The 21,376-nt window shown below is 39.9% G+C and overlaps 3 protein-coding genes across 6 annotated transcripts; 2 read left to right on the top strand and 1 right to left on the bottom strand.

The window, feature by feature from the left end:
* The first annotated feature begins 1,065 nt into the window (after window positions 1-1,065).
* Window positions 1,066-8,935, top strand: ube2r2 (ubiquitin-conjugating enzyme E2R 2). Of its 2 annotated transcripts, none has more exons than XM_039798074.1 (6): window positions 1,066-1,668; window positions 2,033-2,229; window positions 4,816-4,902; window positions 6,031-6,128; window positions 8,191-8,325; window positions 8,436-8,935. In XM_039798074.1, exons 2-6 carry the CDS (start codon window positions 2,053-2,055, stop codon window positions 8,719-8,721), a joined length of 783 nt encoding a protein of 260 aa, XP_039654008.1. In that variant the 5' UTR covers window positions 1,066-1,668; window positions 2,033-2,052; the 3' UTR covers window positions 8,722-8,935. The 2 variants fall into 2 exon arrangements, with proteins under 2 accessions (XP_039654008.1, XP_039654007.1); XM_039798073.1 differs by having other exon boundaries at window positions 1,067-1,668; window positions 2,040-2,229.
* A 6,545-nt stretch (window positions 8,936-15,480) lies between these two features.
* On the bottom strand, window positions 15,481-17,709 carry nudt2 (nudix (nucleoside diphosphate linked moiety X)-type motif 2). 2 transcript variants are annotated; one of them, XM_039799095.1, is made up of 3 exons: window positions 17,586-17,709; window positions 16,501-16,631; window positions 15,481-16,378 (listed from the first exon to the last, which is right to left on the bottom strand). In XM_039799095.1, the coding sequence occupies exons 2-3, from the start codon at window positions 16,625-16,627 to the stop codon at window positions 16,053-16,055; spliced, it is 453 nt and encodes a 150-aa protein (XP_039655029.1). In that variant the 5' UTR covers window positions 16,628-16,631; window positions 17,586-17,709; the 3' UTR covers window positions 15,481-16,052. The 2 variants fall into 2 exon arrangements, with proteins under 2 accessions (XP_039655029.1, XP_039655028.1); XM_039799094.1 differs by having other exon boundaries at window positions 17,532-17,702.
* Window positions 17,710-18,347: 638 nt separating this feature from the next.
* On the top strand, window positions 18,348-21,291 carry rfesd (Rieske (Fe-S) domain containing). Of its 2 annotated transcripts, none has more exons than XM_039799092.1 (4): window positions 18,348-18,492; window positions 19,479-19,643; window positions 20,340-20,374; window positions 20,674-21,291. In XM_039799092.1, exons 2-4 carry the CDS (start codon window positions 19,493-19,495, stop codon window positions 20,971-20,973), a joined length of 486 nt encoding a protein of 161 aa, XP_039655026.1. In that variant the 5' UTR covers window positions 18,348-18,492; window positions 19,479-19,492; the 3' UTR covers window positions 20,974-21,291. The 2 variants fall into 2 exon arrangements, with proteins under 2 accessions (XP_039655026.1, XP_039655027.1); XM_039799093.1 differs by lacking the exon at window positions 18,348-18,492 and adding an exon at window positions 19,222-19,380.
* Window positions 21,292-21,376: the final 85 nt, after the last annotated feature.

The following is a 21,376-nucleotide window of genomic DNA, read 5'->3' as shown; positions in this document are numbered from 1 at the left end:
TGGCAACAAAGTGTAAATACCAAAGTGCATTTGCAACTCCCCGAATGTGATTTATGAAAAATAAGAAGCACATACAAAACGTTATTGAAGGCAAAGACTAACAGTAGGCTACTGTACGCAAAAAAATATAAAATACAAATATAAGTAAAAGTAAAAGTGTGCTAATTTAAACTAATCTAAACAATTTTACAATACAATTTTAATGAAAATAAGTGCACATTTAATTTGTTTCATCCACTCAATGCCTCCGTTTAAAATAGTTTATTAATTTGTTTGTTATCTTTATTGTAGTAAAGATGATGATTATGATGATGGGAATATTGGTAATAATGATTAAGTGAGATCCATGAAAGAGTTAATTGGGGAAAATATTAAATTATCACAAATCATTTTGTATGCTGCCCTTTAATGTAATTCTCTTCAGTAGTGTGTTTTCTTGGGGAATGTGATATACTGTCCTGTTACTACTTTACAAAGAGAATAATGTAAATTCTAATCCCAATTCTGAACCTAAATTAGCTGTTGGTTAGTGTAGCCAGACTGACTAGACATCATTAGCTCCTAGAAATTAAGTAATGGTGGCCAGATTTAAAACATCATGCACCACTTACGTAGTTAAGTATTTATCAGAAATGAAACTGTTAAACTATCAAAATACTGTACCTTTATTTATTTCAAAATGATAGCAGTGAAGGACACCAAAGGCTTTATAACAATGATATGCAATATGCCATCTCTAAAGAAATCATAGACCCAGTCCTGAAGTCAAGCAGCAGATATGTTTATTGTTTGTTTTACGATAAAAGAAAGACTAACTTAAGTGAGAAGAAAGATAAAAAGGAAAGGTAACTTTATGGCTGTTGCCATTTTTCTGATCAATAAAGTGATGCTAATGGAAATGTAAAGAAAGTGAGTTACTACACGTAATTGTAGATGGTTATTGTTGTAACTTTTAAAAGATCTAAAATTGCAATATGTACATTTGTAAATTGTTATTTTTTTATCTTTAAAAAAAAAATGGCTTAGCATCGAGTGCGCGCACGTCACGTTAAGACCCAAACGTGCTTTACGTTTGTAGACACGCGCAATGATAGCCGGAAGCACCGATCTGAGGAAAATAAAAATCGATGAAATCCACTGTATTTCGCGAGTATAAACCTCTCACTTACTGTCCTTTTCGCGACCGTAGGCTCGAATTGATCTGCCCTTTTCACCGTCACTGTGCCTGTGGCGAAGGTAGAGAGCAGGAAAGCTGCTCCATTTGAACGAAGTTGCTCGGTAGGGGTTTAGCTGACGTGTGGAGAAGTTGAGACTGCCAGAGAGCAGATAAACAAACATAAACAAGCAGGGACCAGCTGAGCGCCTGTCCGAACCGAACCAGCGGCACGGAGAGATGTCAGGGAGAGCGAGTTTCCTCTTTCAAACCCAAGAATGATCCACAGGAGACCGTGACTTACACTGATACTAGCTCCATGTCAACTGTCAACACTGGCACACAAAGAATTTCGGAAACAAAACACGAGGACCAGCCATAGGCTTTAGCAGAAAAGCCATTGCTCCTGTCACTGTCTCTTTGTCAAGACAGGCTAGCATGGACAACCAATAAGTTTACCTTCCAGTTTTCAGCTGTGACGAAACGAATACATATTACAGTGCAAGGAGACAGAGGTAAACACTTTTTTTTATTAACTTTGCTTTTTCCCCCATAAAGGGCCTGCGAACTAAATCACTGACCTAAGCTAGCTTGGCAGGCCACATATCCTGTTTGTGTTTGAATTCTTTATGTGGCGGTCAGTTTACAAGCAGGGCTGCTATCTATTCAGGTTTGCTGTTTCTTTTGTCCTAGCGTGTTCTAGAAAGACTGTCAATACAAACAAAGCTAACAGATTGTAGGTGTTTGCTGCAGACTCAACTGTAACCATGACATGTAAAACTTGTAAATGTAAGTAGAATCCTGACAGTATCATTAAGCCAATCCTTTTACTTTCCACTCTACAATACCCCCTTACCTTCCTCTGATCTGGGGCCACTGGTGTCAGAAGTGGGATTAACATGGCCCACCAGGCAACCCCTAGTTCCCAGAAGGCCCTGATGATGGAGCTGAAGTCTCTGCAGGAGCAGCCGGTGGAGGGCTTCCGCATCACTCTGGTGGAAGAGTCTGACCTCTACAACTGGGAAGTGGCCATCTTCGGGCCCCCTAACACCCTGTATGAGGGAGGCTACTTTAAGGTGGGACAAAACGTTCTGATACCATAAGAGCAGGGAATTTTGAACACCGACTAGTCAAAAACATGGCACCGTGTTTAGATAATGAGAAACATTCATGAAGCTAATTTATAACCAGCAGCAACAGATGATTTATATGTATACAGTGCAACTGAGCTCCTGGGCAAGGTTTCTTCCTGAATTGGATATGTAGGAGATTGCTGCAACTTGAAAGGTCCCATGGCATGAAAATTTGAGATTTGTTTCAACAGCTTGTCACACATTGCATCCAAATATGAATCACTCATTCAGAGTCTATTATTCTGTGTGGAACAAAAGGTTCTTTGTTAAAGGTCCCATGGAATGAAAATTTCACTTTATGAGTTTTTTTAACATTAATATGCGTTCCCCCAGCCTGCCTATGGTCCCCCAGTGGCTTGTAATGGCGATAGGTATAAACCAAGCCCTGGGTATCCTGCTCTGCCTTTGAGAAAATGAAAGCTCAGATGGGCCGATCTGGAATCTTGCTCCTTATGAGGTCATAAAGAGCAAGGTTACCTCCCCTTTCTCTGCTTTGCCTGCCCAGAGAATTTGGCCCACCCATGAGAGAGAGACATCATGGCTTTCAAACGAGCAAAGTGGCAGTTGGTCAAAGCCACATTTTATCATATTTGTTGCACTTTTAAAAACTCTAATTCATGAATGACCTGGCTCAAATTTACTGGCTCACCAGAATGTCTCGGTTTTAAAGCCTTTTCAGACAGCTATTTATAATTCTTTAATTTTTAGTCTTTCTCCCCTCTCCCTCCATTCTCCTTGTCCAGGCCTCTCCCCTTTGCTGTATGATGGTTGTACTTCAGATGGCTATTTTTAGCCGAGACCGATATAAATGGCACCTTAGCACAGAGAACGAGTAAGAGAGAAGGGCACAATGAGACTCCTCTTCCAATCTTCCATGTTCCTTATTCAGTGAAACATCTAGAAAGTGTGAAAACAGTGAGAGCCTCTATTCATGTTGAGAAAATGCAGATGAGGCTGTAATCTTCCGGGAATGCCGAAATATTACAGAGCAGGTGTTGCTGCCATCGCTGATTGCGTTATGCTTTGCCTTTACAGTGACATCCTTGTGTTATCTACTGTCAAATCAATGTTTTTACATAACCTAAAATCACATGTGTTTTTACAATCTGTACAACATATCATATTACACCCCCTATCCTTAGCCCATGCGGCCAGATAAGGAAAAACTCCACACACGCAAAAAAAAAAAAAGTAGGAGACCACAGAGCAACAGTGGATAGATAACTCTTTCAGGACAGAATATTTTCAATAGGGGCCATAGTAAGAGTTTCCAATTTACCTGCATGAGACATGTAACATATAACATAGAGCCTGCAGACACTTTCAAACCCAGGACCCTTTTTGCTTTGAGGCAAATAGTACTTACCCCTGAGCCACTGTGACACCCACATAATTACATTAATAGATATCATTCTAATGCTGACTGGTTGAGCCTGGCATTCTCCAGAAAGGAATGCCTTGACTTTTATACTTTGGTGCCTGTGTAATTGATGAAATATTGGTGAGTTTGACTAGTGTAACTATATAACTTTGTTTCTGCTGCCGAACCCTATATCGAAACGTGCATGTCATGACACCTGTGTTTTAAATGTTCCAAGGCTGCACTGGTGGAGTGACTAGTTGTGGCGTAATGATAGTCCTATCTCAGTAGCAGCAGTTCAGTGAGAGCTGGGGTGGTGTTACACACGCACCCAAGCCTAACACCCCTTTCACCTAGATAATTGCACAATACTATGAAAAGAAAACCCAGAACCAGAAGCACCAACTGTTGTGTCACCTAATGCCGAGCTCATCATTTGAAATGACTGACATGAATGACAACTGCGTCACAGCATGGTTGTCGGCATGGCTGAGTGTCTGATATATTTCACTGCTGTGACTAATCTCAAATGAAATGGGTACAGGAAGCTACTTTGTGGTTGAACACTTGTTACTTGTCAACTTGTAAAGCTAGTCAAGAAAGAAATAATTTTTAATGCAACATTGCAGTTAGACTTGAACAGCAAACAAAATCCAATTTGTCATATCACTCCAGTCTGGACATATCAAATTTATCCTTGTTAAGATCTAGCTTAAAGCAGCTTTTCTTAACATTTTCTGGTTCCTGAATATTACAATGCAGTCAATAACAACTTGCAAACACCTGTAATGGCAACTGTTGCTGTTTCATGTTGTCACTTCATTTTTGTTAAAGGAAGCATGACAGAATAATTTAATTCATCCCACTAGAGAAAGGATGTATTGCAAAGATGTACTTTGTTTGAAGCAAAAAAATTGCTTCATATATATATATATATATATATATATATATATATATATATATATATATATATATATATATATATATATATATATATATATATATATATATTTCCACATTCCACGTATCAATGTGCTACACTGACTGGGCTGTCTTCATGCTCAAGCTGAGACCTACAGGCTCAAAGGACTTAAACGTAGCATAACAGAAGTCAAGATTGGCTGTCTGTAAAAACGTGTTGACTGTCAACCTCTCGTTTGTTCTCCCAGGCTCACATCAAGTTCCCAGTTGACTACCCTTACTCCCCACCAACCTTCCGCTTTCTCACAAAGATGTGGCACCCCAACATCTACGAGGTAAAACATTTTTGTGTTTGTCATTTAAAATGTTCTCACACAATTGTTGTAGCCGTTATCATGCCGATATGGCATTTATATAGTTTAATATAAAATAGAAACATTTAGGCTCGATGGTGTTTTTAAGCCTCCAACGTCGCCTTCCAGGCAGCTAACCCTAACCTTATACCCTAAACATAACCACTGCCGCTGCCAGGGGGGTAGCACAAAATTCTGGGCCCTGTAGAAAGGCGTTTTCTACGGGCCCCTCCCCACATCCACAGCTATTCCTTCTAGCATCTTTTTGGGCCCTCCTCACATGAGGGCCCTAGGTACTCAGGTTCTCAGTCCCCTTTTCCCCCCCAGTCCGACGCCCCTGCGCGCTGCCTGGAAGGTGACGTTGGGGGCTTAAAACACCAATCCCCAACATTTAGAGTAGAGATGCACCAATAGACCGGCCGGTGACCGGAATTGACCGGTTTTCACATGCTCTGCATATCAGCAGTCTGACATATGCCGGTCAATGCTACAATGAACTGACAACATAAGTTATACGAGTTACAGTTCTCAAGGACGCACGCACACACGGACGCGACAGCACGGTCTCTTTTTCCTTTCTCCCAACTTTTCCGCCGTGTGTCGCGCGTACCTGCTCGCGGTGTGAAGCGCGCGTGTGCAGAAGATAACAAGTTTGCAATATGCAACACCTACAAGGAAAAAGCAGGGCGTGGAGGGATGACACGAAAAACCAAAATCAAATTTTTTTTGTTGGATATTGGATGTGAAAAGAAGGAAATGGTTCTAACGTTGCACTTTTAGATGTGTGTGAATTTCCCACACCAGGAGTAATTTATATAGTTCTATTTTATAGTGATCCATTATCTGTTCAAAAGATGTTCTATGTTCTGTGCAAAATGTTCTGTTAAAGAAAAGATAGAAAATACATATTTGTGTGTGCTGTAAAGTGGTTAGAAAAAATGAAATCAGAATCGGCTAAAATCGGTATTGGCTGGCCTAACTCAATGGAAATCGGAAATCGGAACCGGCCTAGAACGTTGTAATCGGTGCATCTCTAATTTAGAGTCTAAATGTAAACCCCTTTGTGTCTTCATGACAGATGTTATACAGTGCATTTTGTTCTCTTTCCAGAACGGAGATGTGTGCATCTCCATCCTGCACCCTCCTGTCGATGACCCTCAGAGTGGGGAGCTGCCCTCTGAACGGTGGAACCCCACCCAGAACGTCAGGTAATCTCTGCCACACAACCTCTGCTTCTGTATGCTCTTTATTCCATTCTACTACACAGACATGCTGTGTTTTTAGAACGATTCTGTTATTTTTAATACAATGTGGATATTCGTTTGAGCAGTGGTTTATAAGTATAATAGACTTAATTTAAAAGATTGTGCATAGCAATGGCGCACTCTAATAGTTTGCAGTTTGTGGATTATCTATATCGGTGTTTTATTTGCCTAATTACCGATAAAGTTAATTATTAAAAGTGGGCTACTTTGGCTTGGCTACAGCTCTGTGTCTGTCCCTCTGCTTCGGTTTCACCTACCACTGAGTTAGACTTAATGTCCCACAGCCAGTATCGGTTGATCCCTACACTGTACCTCCTATTAAACTGGAATTCTCGAATATAGAATATAGGATATGAAAACTGAGGGTAAGGGCAATACTGATAGCCAAACGGTTAAGGCATATAGCACATAACTGCAATTCTGGCCAAATACCTGTGTTGCATGTCATACCTTTCTCTCTCGCCTTGTTTCCTGTGTCTATCATGTCTGCTATTGAAAATGGTGAAAAGAAAGAAAGTTGGGGGTGGAGCTCACCCACAAAAAGAACAAATAAAACTGAAAATACAGCATAAATCCAGAATGGTGTAAATTAACAGTTCACTTTTAGCATTCCTTTGTTCAGTGTAACACCTTAAGAACAAGACACTGCTGCAGAGTAACTCAGTCAGCAAGACTCATTTTGTCGAGGAGTAGAGGTAAAGTGCTGAGTCTGTTTTTGAAAACCGAGGCAGATTGGGTGCAGTATGTAATTGAGCTGCAAAGGGAAAGAGGTACGGTCTGGGTATAGATGAAGCTAGTCTCTCTTTGCCAGACCTTCCTACACAGCGCTACGGAGGAGGGTCTGGCTAGTCCACACAGCATTCCGGGGATGGGCGAAAAACGTGCTCTGGTTTATTAGCATTTAGAGATCGACCGATATGGATTTTTTAGTGCCGATACCGATTTATTTTATTTTCATCAGCCTTAGCCGATGCCTGATACGGGCTGCCGATTTTCTTGAGCTGATATTTGGAGCAGATACTGCTTTTGCTCCCTCAATTTACATCATACAAATGTAAACACTGCCAAATTGGATTTGTTTTCGGAATCTGCTCTGCCATTTCTTTAAAAATAATAAACAAAAACACAGATCAGTGTCACTTCTGCAATCATCTTACATTCATATCACCCAAATTATGTGTGCAATGTGCATCATATGGATGAGTGCACTGCATATGGTTAACTGTGCAAGGGTTAGAGGCTTTCATCAATATCTACAACACAGCCTTGATGATCCATTGCTTGCTGACATATTATAAGACATATATAAGATATAATCAGGTCATCACAAAATGTCCGGTGAACGCAGCAGCCGCGTATCGATATATCGGCCGGCCGATAAAATCGATCTATCACTATTCGCATTTCTTTAGGGTAGGTCAGCTGGTAGAGCATGCGCCCATGTACAGAGGCTCGGTCCTCACGCAGCGGCCCTTTGCTGAATGTAATTCCCCTCTCTCCCCTTTCATGACTATCGAATAAAGGCCTAAAAATGGCACACAAAAAAATGAATCGTCATGGGCGGTGCTAAGCGCCGGACAGAGCCACGGTGCCTCTGCAAAAAAATCCTCGGGAAGGAACTTGTTTTGGTGGAACATGTCAGGCAACAGCAAACTCAGATTGGACAGATAGTCTAGCTAGCTGTCTGGATTTACCCTGCAGAGATCTGAGGAGCAGTCAACCATAGTCCTCAGAAATCCACCGGAGTTTAAAATGCCAGCACAAAGAAAGTGGAAGGTAACAGACACCCGGCCAAAATGAAAGCCATCCGGCGGAATTTCCGGCAGCACCTGAACAGTCCCGGAAGCGGAACGTCGTGGATATAGACTAAGATGAAGCTAACTAACTACAGTTTCAAAAGTCCCATGTAAAGCTTTTCTTTCATACACTGACAGGATCTGATATTGGAGATATCCTCATTTTCTGTCTGCGTGTGTTTGTTTGTGTGCGGTTCTGTCCCGATCAGGACTATCCTGCTTAGTGTGATCTCTCTGCTTAATGAGCCCAACACCTTCTCCCCGGCTAATGTGGACGCGTCTGTCATGTTTCGCAAATGGAGGGACAGCAAAGGCAAGGACAAGGAGTATGCAGAGATTATCAGGTAATTCACAGTATTGAGTATTTAATCCAGACAAATGTATAATATGCTTACAGAGAATCATCCGGTCAGTGTCATTTATTTTTATTTTTTCCCCCCTATCTGGGCCACAGGAAGCAGGTGATGTCAACAGCAGCAGAGGCTGAGCGCGATGGAGTCAAGGTGCCGACCACGTTGGCCGAGTACTGCGTCCAGACCAGGGTTCCCTCCCAGGACAGCAGTTCAGACCTTCTCTATGACGACCTGTACGACGACGACATGGAAGAGGAGGACGAGGAGGAAGACGAGAGCGATATGGAGTCTGTAGGTGAAGCCGGGGGGATCAGCCCCACGGAGGACGGCGGGACGTCCACCAGACGTTACGACAACCAAGACGACTCTGGCAACGAAGACTCATGATGATCTGGATGATAACTCCTCCCTGCCAACTCCCCCAACCACCCTCCTTTTATGTGTTACTTTCCGATTTTGTGTGTGTGTCTCTGTATGTGTGTGTGTCTCTGTGTGTCTGTAGGTGTGTGTGTGTGTGTGCGTTTGCACATACAGTGGGGTCAACAGTCAACTGCCAAAATAAACGTTTCATCATTTATTAAACTAATACAATGATTGGTCACAATAGTAGTTGTAGTCAAATGCTATTACATAGTTTTTCAGAAAAGGTTTGTTGGTACTGTTTTCACTCAAGTCAGAATTTGGTGTTTCCACCGTTTGCCTTAATTACAGCTTGCACTCTGTCTGGCATCAGATGTTTCGCAGAGTTTGAGAATTGAAATGATTCCAGCACTGTTTGAGAGCACCACCAAGTGTTTTTGCATTATATTTCTCTTTTTTTTTTTAAGAAATCTTTTTTTTGGGGGGGCATTTTCAGCCTTTATTTTGACAGAAAATCTGAAGACATGAGAGAGAGGGGAGAGAGAGGGGAGAGAGAGGGAGGAATGACACGCAGCAAAGGGCTGCAGGTCGGAGTCAAACCCGGGCCCGCTGCGTCGAAGAGTAAACCTCTATATGTAGGCGCCCGCTCTACCAACCGAGCTATACAGGCGCCCTTTTTTTTTTTATTTAAATGTTGCCGTTGAGGATGCAGAAATGACAATGACGGCATGCCTCTGCGGAATAGAGCGGTATTACTCTACGGTTAATCCCACACTGCGGTGTGATTAATCACGTGCGAGTTACTGACTCCAGACGAAGCAAAACATCCCCACACGAGATTATTTATAAAAGTAAGTTTTTCGGCCCTGTTGCATCACTCTTTTATGCAGCCAAATCCTCACGTATGTACTGTTAGTTGTTTGGTTGCAACCATAAAGTTGAATTTTAGTCATCAAGGGTGAAATTTCAGTATCGTTCCATCCATTCTAAACCATTAGACTTGTTTTTCCATTAAAGAAGTGGTTTGGTAACTGCTACAGTTTGTTGGTCTTTTGACTGTAATTTTGGTCAGCTTGAGTAGGACTTTCTTTGTTGCGTTGGCTTTGTGTCTTGGATGCATAAAGATGATCGTTTTAAACCACAGTGCCATCTCTAGTTCTGTCTTATCCTTGTATGAGATGAGAGTAGTCCCGCATTGCCAGACCTATGTCCACAGTGCTGTGTCAGCGCTGGAGTCTGGTCTGGCTGCACAAGTTAACGTTCTGGGATAGGGGAAAAAACACTCTGGCTTGTCTGTATTTCTTTAAACCAATCACAATCTTCTTGGGTGGCGCTACGCCCCAGATGCAGCGAATATGCCCTTGCAAAATAGATAGTGGAAGAGGATGAGTATGCCTGATATTTCCGTTGCGTCAGGCTTTATACGCACAGTGGACATCCGGTAAACCAGACTAGAATGAGAATAACTCAATCTTGTGAAAATCTTTCCAGCCTTTTATCATGATTAAGCATAAACAGTAGTAACGGGTCATTAGTTATTAAAATACCATAATAATGAACATTGTGTAGGATACATGTGTAACACTTGCATACATGGTGAGACAAACATTTTTGAATCTTCCTCTCACATATGCCAGTATTTGAATTACTTAACAAGCATTTCCCAAAGATAAATATCACATATCAGTTCTAAATAACCGTCTGCAAAGTAAACAAATTGTCTTAGTTTTTGATAAATGATGAAAACAAACTGTCCTTGTGGTGGTCTCTTGAACCCCACTGTAGCTGGCCGGCTCTTCGTCAGGCTAGTCCATGTCCCGTTGTCCGGTTTTGTGTTAAAAGATTGTCTCTATCCAATGTGTCTTTACATGTCGCTGTTTTTAATGTACTTTTTGTTGTTGTTTTCGTTTAGTTCTGTTTAGACATTCTGTCCTCCCTGAGTTGTCCTTTGTATTTTCTGGGAGGGCTCAGACAGTCTGGCTGATGGACACATGCTGTTTGGCTCATTAACCAGCCGATGAGCTGGCCAGCTTCTCCTGTCACTGTCCATCAGTGTGCCCCCGTGGCAGAATATCTCTGTCCCTCTCACGCCTGTCTGTTCGACTGATCAGTCAACTTTAACTTGCGAACACAGGCTTGACTGTGGCTCCGCCCTCTTGGACCCACCTTCAGTAGTGTCCATCGCAGCCGCTCCCTCATGATCCCTCCAAGCAACGCCATTTGGTTAGGGGGTGGACAAGGTTCAAACCTTTTCTCACGTCGACTCCTACACCTCTCTCTGCCTCTTAAACCTCAGGGCCTCGATAGACTTTCACTGAGAGAAAAAAAAAAAAAAAAAACAGTCAAAGAGAAACTTCACACACAGAAACTGATCCTCACCTCCACCTCCTTTTCTTACTTTCTGCATCACTGGGTGGTTCTATAGGGCAGAGAGAGTGAACTGAAAGTCTCCAAACCCACCGCCAGCGTGTGAGTGTTGCTGTTGGTCCTGATTAAGTTGTTTTCTTCCTGGTAGGCTGGAGTCAAATTTTAAAAATCAAAATGCACCTATAGGGACTTTCTCCTCAAGACACATTATGTTTGCGATAGATGTGAAAATGTTACGTTTTTGCGCCGTAACTCGATTTAAGCTTAAATGCGATTTAGTGAAAATGTGGACATTGTTCCTGTGCTACACCACATCCAGACTGTTTATCGACAGAGACAAAAATCAACATGCAGCTTAGCTTACGCATTTGAATGAATTTGACACTTGATTGCCTGTTATCTGTGTGTTTGTGTGTGGATATTTACATTTACTCTTCATCTTTTGACTACAATGTCAGGGTTCTCTTGTTCCTGTCTCTGTGGAACAGGTGCAGACTTCTGTCACTACTTCAGTACGTTTGCCCAAATGACCTTTTGGACGGAAAAGATTGTGTGTTTGCACAGCGTTCTAATGCTGTTTTGGTGAGGCCTGAACTGGCTGAGGATTTGACTGATTTAAAAAATAAGAAGAAGAAATCTGAGTGTTGAACTTTTGGACACACTGAACAGCATTATGTGGCAAATATTACTTGTATGGCATCAATTAAGCCACACATTGTGTTTTTGTCGTTGTGGGTTATAATCTGTTGCCCTTTTTTTAACACAACAGAGCACTGCGCAAACCAATTCAAATGGATGGATTTTTATGCCAAGGAAACCAAGTACAGCCCCACAAGCGTTCATTTTAAAGACTGTGGAGCTATGGATGCATGTGGTGGATTTAACGCTGTTTCAATAAACTCTTAAAGAGATACATTTTGGATTTTAATGTGAAGCCAAAGGAGTGAAACATTTCCTGCTGGCCCTGTGCTGTCGAGGCTCCCAGAGACTGGATTCTGTTGAGGAAGGGGGTCTTTAATGGATTTGATATCAAGGCACAACAGGAAGGGGATTATTGTTGGAGATTCTGAAGTTTTCTTGATTTGTTCCCCATTTTTTGCCCACCCATCACCATACAGAGAATAAGATAAATCCAAGTAATAATGTGTACCAATTTCAGGTGTATCTGTTAAAGGATTAGTTTGACATATTGGGAGATATGCTCATTTGCATTGTGGCCGAGATGAGGAGGTATTTACCAGTCTAACACATGAGAAGTGGTATCAATCTTATCTAACTCTAGGTAAGAAAGCAAACGTAAGCATATTTCCCAAAATGTCAAACAAGTGCTTTCATTTACAAAATTGCCTCCCATCACAAATTTAGAAATCAATCAAATTATTATTTCTGTAAGAATAAAGTCTAGGCATAGTGTAGCCCTTATGATAGCAGTTCAATGATCAGTTTAGAGCTCTTTAATCTTAAAATCCTCCATTTTTGTACTTAAATGTATGCCTTGTTTTTTTTTTACAATGAGGGCAGGTGGAGAAAAGCTATGGAGGCCTTTTGAGGGGAGAGAGCAACCAACAGTTATCTCTTGACGGATGACAATAATTCCCAAACTCAACCTAAGAAATGACAAACTAAAACTGACTGCAGTCTAAGATGTTGAGATGTTATTCCATACACACTGTTACATACAAAGGCCCTCACATGGTCACACCCTCAATGGACTGACCTGAGTGTGTCCACAGTGCGTCCACACCCATTGATGCTAATGCTGCCGGGTTTTTCTTTGATTTTATGTCATTTTCTTTCCTCATCATTTTGTGTTTGTGAGGATGCAAATGTCACTCATAAAGTTTCTATTGTAAAAAAAAAAATTAATAAATAGAGTGTTGGGTTTGTTTGCAATATAGCTTTGATATCTGTTGCTAAGCCCACGTCATGGAAAACGGACAACACAGCAAGCTGGTTTTTGGAGTAGAATTAGGAGTGATATGCAAATGGAGGCATACAGTTATTGTGGTGAAGTTGGAAAATCATTCAAAATAAAACAGTATGTCATTGAAGCCCGTTGAAAGGTTTTCACCTTATTTTGCTATTGACCACTCGTCACTACTACATGCTACATGGATTGTAAGTGTGCTATAATAAATGTATTAGCGTAAAGTGTTGGTTCACCAAAATTACATTAAAAAAACATACCGCTAGTGGTATCTAGGGGTTTATTATTAGTATTTTAATTTGTCCATATGTTGAGATATCTGAGATCCAATAAATTGATTTGAATGGAAATGTGTTTGTATTGCGCACATCATTGAAAGAAAATTACATTTAAAAAAATCCTACAGCAACGTGTAAAAAAATATTTTTTACTTTTTCCTATTGAAAAAAATAGTCCCTATGAAACCTGTTGACAGTGAGCCATTTTACTGGGCAAGTCATGTTGCTGTTGAATGATTTTAGTAACATTTTTCAATGATTTGTGCACCACAAACAAACGTCCATTCACCTCCATTGTACTGGGATGGAAGCAGACATCTTAAAAATGAATATCTCAAATCCTTAAATCGATAGGAGTAGTATTTTGGTGAACTGATGGCCACACTTGTGAAACATTTTGGTCCATAAATGCACACTAATTTAAATGCATTATGATACTGAATGCATAGAGAATATTTTAAGATATTCCATAGCTTATAAAATGACACATAAAGTTGCAAAGCAAATGTTTAATCATGAAGAGAACTGTAATTAATTCAGAACAATTAGCTGTCCTTTATCACTGGTAGAGGAGCTTTTCTGCTCTACCAGGCATGAAAATAATTACTGGTTCAATGATGCCCTGATGGGTCTCAAAGCAATATTTTAGCTTTTGTTCAATGTACAGTGCTTCTTTGTAGTACATTGTGTATGCCTTATGAAAGTAGAAAGACATAAGTTACTTTGGGCACTTTCACTGACCTCCCGTTCACTTTCCCGTGTCTTTAAAATACCCAGAGGAAAAATCGCAGTTAATTGAAGTGAGCGCTTCCTCTCAGCGTTATGAGTTGCAAGAACACAATTGTTTCTTTAATTACTCTTATTTCATCCCTTCAGAAGATTAGATATTAATATTAATAGGTATTAATCCTGCATCATGGCATTGAGAGACATTCCTGTACTGTATAGAGTTCAATGTGGCAGTACCAGTAACCAGGGTCAAGTTTAATGTCTCACTTGAATTTCACTATTTGCTTGTGAGACAACAAGAGCTTTGGATAAAATGTATGTGTGCTACTTCCTGCTTTTCGGGTTCCATTTATACTAGATTGATGAAGTAAAACTTGATTTTCCACTGTTAGGTTGTAGGTGATTGGATTAAAAAACACATTGAATATTATGATTTTTGCCCAGATTATTACCATGTCCACGCTGACAGTACATAAAACCACTGCTCAATTATCTCATCTCATAATGAGGATTGGGTACCAATGCTGACTGGTTTCAATGACATTATTGTTTGTCTTAAATGACTTGCTTTTTTTACTGAGGAATAGCATAATATATATTATATATATATATATATATATATATATATATATATATATATATATATATATATATATATTTAACTAGTCCTTCCTCAGTCAAGGACAGACACCACAAAGAGTAAAAAATCTGTCAATGTCTCAAGTTTCCACAATTTCATTAATGATGTGGTAATTCTGCATGTTCGCAAATAGTTTTATTCATATAAAAAGGGCTATATAATATAGTTTAGTATATCACCCCCTGAAAAATATGGTTAGCCAGATGTTTGTTTGTCATGTGTGATGTGTACGTTCACCCATAGTCATTGCATGATAATGGTCTGACTATAGTTTGTAGCATAAAAAATGATCCCCATTACCAGCTTTTAGTTTCTAGACCAGAACTAATTTGCAAAAGTAATAGGTGTATCTCACTTTTACTTGGATGCTGAGAGCTGAGAAAAAAAATCAAAGTTGTATTGTTGTATTTCTACAGGCTGTAGTCTATGGCAAATGTACACCACCAGATTCCTTGTTTTTGTCTCCACCCTGTGGCAACGTCTACTGCTTACAATTTATTTTCATCCAGTTATCCTTTTGCTTGAGCAAGTGGTTTGCGCACCCCAGTATTGGATACCGTCTTTTTATGAATTATGAGCTCACCTTCCATCTATTTTTCACATTTTAGAATTATAGATTGATAAAAACAGAATGAAAACATATCCCCCTCTTTAGGTTTATGCTGCTTCACTGAGTTCCAGGGACTGATAAGCGGGTGTCTGTCTCCTTTTTTCTCTCTTTTAACTTTTTATTTACATTTAAGACATTTTTGTATTTAATCTCATTATATTTACCTTTAACCCTGAGGAAAAAAAGACACACCGGCGTTTGACAACACTCCTACTCAATAAGCGGTATTACAAAATTTCATTTTAAACTAGATTTATTTATGATTTTATTACAATACTTTTGTGAACCCAAGACTTTTGTAAACTCATTCCAAGGACCAAAACAATTGAGTGTAGGTATGTTTTCACAAGAGATTTGAGAAATATTTCCACTTTAGGGCCAAAGTATCTCTTTATACCTTGCTCTGGAACTATTTTGGGCATCACTATACAGAAAGCGGAGTTTGTTCTGAACATTTTGATATTAAACACATTGGGATCAGGTTATATGCAAATACCCTTAAAAGGAGAATACAATAATATATCTAAAAATGCCCTTAGACTTTAGAGGGTTAAAGACACTAAGATCAAATCAGTAATCTGGTTTCCAAGCATTGATTCCTTTCCTCCATACCCAACTGTGTTTTAAAAAAAAGGGAATCAACTCAGCCTTACATTATACAGTACAGCCGAGACAAGTGTTTAACTTCAACAGTATATGAACCTAACCGAGACAAATCATCAAACGCATTAACTGCAGACACACGATCACACTGGAAGCAAGCTGCAGCTTTCCCTTCTATCCCGTCTGCACAATCTTCATTCTGGTTCATCGCTGTTTGTCCTGCTGAGCCTCCAGGTGTCTGTGTGCTGCTCTCAGTGTGTCCTGCAGGTCTTTGTACTGAGCCAGAGTGCAAGCTTCCTCCAGCCGGGCCCAGCGGTAGTCCTTGTGCTCGGAAGACAAAGTCACCGCTGTCGCTGGGTCTCTGAGCTCGGCCATCCAGTACAGCACCTCTTTGGGTCTGCCTTGCACCTCATAGTGCAGCTCCTGCACAAAGCCGTCAATCACCTGCAGTTGCTCTGCCCCAAGCCCCGCCTCCTCTTTGGTCTCCCTCAGAGCTGTGGTGAGGTCGTCCTCCCCTGGATCCACATGACCTGATGGGGAATAGGTTAGACGTAACTGGCAGAAAAATCTAAAGCTACACGAGTGGAATTTAGCTCATTCGAGTGTAATATGAACTACATGATAAATGTACTCTTTTTGAACTTGTAAACACCTTTGGGTGGGGTCCAGTGGTGCTTCCCATAAGAGGTCTGCAAGAGGAGGTACTCAATGTTGTCTGGTGGAGGGACACAACTGGCTGGACGACGAAACACTATGAAGCCACAAGCACGCAGCGCCATCTCCCTGTTCAACAAATTTCACACAAAAACACAACATTTGACATTACTTTCAGTGTTACAGAATTCTATTATAGAAAACAAAACGCTGCCGTGAGCAACCTGCCCAGTAGAGCTAAGGTCTGTTTTTAATAAAGAAATAAAATAACCCTGCACTTTTGAGTGGGTTACATTACCGTGGATTATTAAATAATGTTACAGTACAATGAAAAACTTTAAAAAAGATTCATATTCATTATTACTTTTTCATAATGTTGCTTCTACATGGGTATATGTACATGTTCCAGATGTTGTTTTGCAAGTAAAAGTAGAATAGTTTTAAAGTGTATTTGACAGGTAAAGTCCATGCATGTGCATATATATATATAGACCTACATTTGTTTTATGAGTGCTTTAATGTTAACATAACTGTGTGACATATGTTCATGTTAAAATGGGGGGGTACATCCACATGTGAAAGACTGGACAATATCACCAGCTCCCCTATTATTATTCTCGTCCAACATACTAGCCTAACTTTAGCCTTTGCTGCTGAATCGACCAGTCAGGACAAAGTTCAGCAGTGTTGCTTTTGACTTGAGTTAGCCTGAGCCTGGCAAGCAAAGTTATGATTTTGAACATAATTATATTCAAAGCTATATAAAATAAAATGGCTTCTACATCGCTATGACTGACAGGCATTAGCTAGCACACTGCAACTTTTACAGGGGTACAGACCCACGTACAACACTGCTGCAACAGCAGGAATATTTATTTACCAGAGCAAAGAAATCTTTTAGCATTTTTGTTAGCTAGCTATCTAGCGAGGTGCTCAGGATGTTGTACTTTCTGTTCTTACTTTACAAAACTTGCTCACTGTTCTGCCGTACATAAACACAGACCGTAGGTTTGAGGAGAAGTTACTCACTTAATTTTAAAATTGTGACAAGTTTTGAATGGGCTCGTAGTTTTTGTTTCTCACCGACTGAGCCCATAGACAGTATGACTGAGCCGAGCACTGCAGAGCTCAGCGGTGCTCTACGAAATGAGTCCGGTCCTCTCTGAAGACGGACATGAACAGTTCCGCTTTCTTCTTCTTCTTCTTCTTCTTCTTCTTCTTCTTCTTCTTCTTCTTCTTTTCTTCTTCTTCTTCTTCTTCTTCTTCTTCTTCTTCTGGAATGTGTTGACCGCCAGTTACTGATGCAAGATGCAAGAAAAAATGCTTTGACACATATGCTTTGAAGGAACTCATACTGTCAGTGGTGAAAGATGTATTCAAATTACTTAAAGTTAAAAGTAATTATTTGTATTATTTGTAAAGCCTACATTATTATAATGTAATGGTATATATAATTATTATACACTATCTTATATAGGTGTATCAACTCCAAGTAAGCTACAGCAAAATGGTACTTAGGCACAGTACTTAGTAGGCTACTCAGTAAATAGACTTAATTACTTTCCACTACTACTACTACGTACTAATACTACTACTACTACTACTACTACTACTACTACTACTAGGTACTACTACTACTACTACTAAAGACTTTAGGGACACAAAACAGATCAGACTAAATTGCCCTAATAATAAATAATAATATTTTTAGTTTTAATATTTGATTTAAATAGATTAATTTGTTTGTAAATCTCTCGCAATGACACAATGAACAAATCGCTTTATGACAAACTTACGGTATATATTTCTTCGCAATCGTGTAACTGCGGTGCCTGTGGGAGACAGATAAGAAGAAGAAATGTGTAGATAGGGCCAACTGAAGACAGCCTGTGTCTGAAGATAATAGAGATGGAGCCTCCTTACCATGCAAGCCGGGTGTCAGCAGTACAGTTGTTCAGCATGACGGAGGAGACCGCTGCTTAGTTTCAAGGTAAAGACAAAAAGATGCCCAAAATACATGTTTTGTTATATTCAAGTAAAATATATAGAGAGAGTCAGACAGATGGAATGCATAAACATAATGTAACCCATTTATCTTGTAGTCCCTTAGGGCTCATTTGAAGAAAATGTTTCTTTTCCTGACATGTACAAATATTTAGCTTTTCCATAGCTCCTTTCTTCATAGCATGTAGCTGTCTGTGGTCTAGCCAGATGCCTCAGGAAATGTGACTTTCGCTGCCACTACTACTGTGCTTATTCAGCCTGCACTGAAGTGCTCATTATTCCACTCTGCTATACATGAGTCACTCTTGGGATCAGGTTCCTGTTCTTCTGGATATTCTTTTGTAAATAGGCTACTGACTGTCACAGAGATTACACATGGATGTGAGACTTTAGTCTCTATATGACCAATGCTTTTGTACAATAGTGACATTCATGTAGGTCATACATTCTGTAATCATTAGGCACTTGATTGGTATATATTTTTTTTGTATTAAGGAAATGCACAACAAGCTAAAAAAAAAATAACTTTAACTTTGAATAGATACAAGTCCACTTCTGATCTGCAAAAGGATTGCGCTCCCCTTATCTCTTACAAGTTTCTTAATGGTTTTACTGATGATGAGACATATATTAGGAATTAGTATTGCAGGTCTGAGTATGTTTGGAGTAGAGCTGATCAGTGCCAAGAGATGTGCTTAATTCAGATGCTTCAAGCTGAATGTTATGGAGGTGTTGTGGACTTAATTTAAGATGACAACTGTGATGGGAGGTGCCAACTAAATAATCCCAGTGACTAAGCCAAACTTTTCATGTGTAGTTAAGACTTCAGTTGAATTTCTCACCCGGAAAAACAGAATATCGTTTTTTATTGCAGGAAAGTTACAATCAATGTTGTGATTTGGTAAAGAAAATGAACATGCTTCTTTATGATGAATACTAAATGGTGATATTTCCTGTTTACCTTCTGAACAGCATTTCACAGAGCCATGGAGAAGGAGCAGCCTGGAGGACTTCATTTTGTGGGGAAGAAGGATGAACTTATTGAAGCAAAGCGCTCTTTCAGAACACTAGAGGGTCGGGATATACTGATCATTTACCACCAGACCGTCTTCTATGCAATGGACTCTTACTGCTATCGTGAGTTCAGTTCTTTTTGTGCTCAACTCATATTCTTGTCTGGATCAAAGGGGTTATTGACAAATGCTTACTTCCACTGAACCAATTCAAAAATGAGTTGCTGTTGATTGACATCCTGTTAGGGGGGCATTTAACACTGAGCTGCTTTACGCTGTTATCTCTAGAACAGGGATCTTCAACAGAGGGGCCTCAGAGTCAATGCAGGGGGGCCGCCAAATTATTGTTAATTTTTTTAAGTTTTTTCAAAAATTAAGTCTTAACATGAATCCAACATATTATTAGCAAATATAAATCCCCACTGCTGACCTACAGTATAGGTAAGGTAGTCACCAAGATAGCCATCCACAGATACAGTTCATCCTAAGCATTCACTGTGCCACATGCAGGATTAACATGAAAACATGATTTATAAAATCATGCCAACAATTGTGATGTTGATAGCTTTAAGCCGCCCTACACGTTATTGTAGGCTCAGTTTAATACGCAACTTAATTTTATACAATATATGTAGTAGGGGGTCCCGGCTCCATCTCTCTTTCAGTTAAGGGGTCCTTGGCTTAAAAAAACGTTGAAGACCCCTGCCCTAGAACATTTTAGCACTTATCACCTCTAAAGTGTGTCCAGTCAGCAAAAGGTTTGTGTGCTGTACACTGTTTGCTTATTCTGCAATACACTGATCCTCTACCCTCTCAACAGATGCTGGGGGAGCACTGGAGAATGGAGACATTGAGGTGAGGTTTACATTTGACTTAAGAGATTAGAGGTTGTTTTTGTGTCTGACTAAAGAACCCAAAATGCCATTTAAGTTACGTTAAAGTAATGGACTGTACTTTTGTGTTACCACATTCATGCTTTCACAGGCTATTCCATATGCACTGTAATCCTTAAAAGTACAATGATGGGCGGGAAAAAAAAAAAAAAAGAGTATTTAAAAAAAAAAAAAACAAAAAAAAAAAAAAAAAGGGGGCTAAATGACCTACAATCATCCCACATGAGGGTGTTTACCTGCTTTCTTTCAACACACTCACAGGAAATTGCCGACAAGCTGTGCATAATTTGTCCAAAACACAAGTACAAGATCTCTCTTGCCGACGGGGAGGGCATATATAAGGGCACCGACCCCAGGGAAAAGCCGCCTGTGCCCAGATGGTACTCCAAGGGTGTGAAGCAGCGGATCCACACGGTCACCGAGACCAATGGGGATGTCTATGTCAAGCTCTCTGAGGACACGTGTTGGATCGAGTCAGACTTCTACCAGGGAGAGAAGGGCAAGGTGGAAAGGGCCAAAGCTGCGGCAGCTGAGAAGAAACTTAGTAGTGTAAATGATTGATAAGGATGATTGCATCCCCTATAGTTTTTAAATTTTATTTAATTTTATTTTTAATTTATCTTGAAGGAGTTTTCTATTGTCTCCCACGATCTCCTCTAAATGAATGCATGATGACTCTATAGAAATGATGTCAGTCTTTAAATGTCACATATTTCATGCTTTACCTCAAGTAACCATTAGGGCTTAAAAATGGGTCTGTTTACATTGTTTACATGATATTAAAATGTTTTAGTCAAAAAAATCAAGTCACATATTGCCATGTTAGGTGAACATCTGGCATCTCAAAACAATCATGTAAATAAAGTTTTTATGGATACATTTTGATTTGTGATTCTCTGTTTTAAAATCGGGTAGTGGCATAAATGCGTACCCACACTAGTGTATTCCTCTGCATTTCAATATT

Source organism: Perca fluviatilis, chromosome 4 (assembly GCF_010015445.1).
Source record: "Perca fluviatilis chromosome 4, GENO_Pfluv_1.0, whole genome shotgun sequence".
Classification (NCBI taxonomy): Eukaryota; Metazoa; Chordata; class Actinopteri; order Perciformes; family Percidae; genus Perca; species Perca fluviatilis.
The sequence above is the reverse complement of the archived record's forward strand: the minus strand, read 5'-3'. Positions and strand labels throughout refer to the sequence as shown.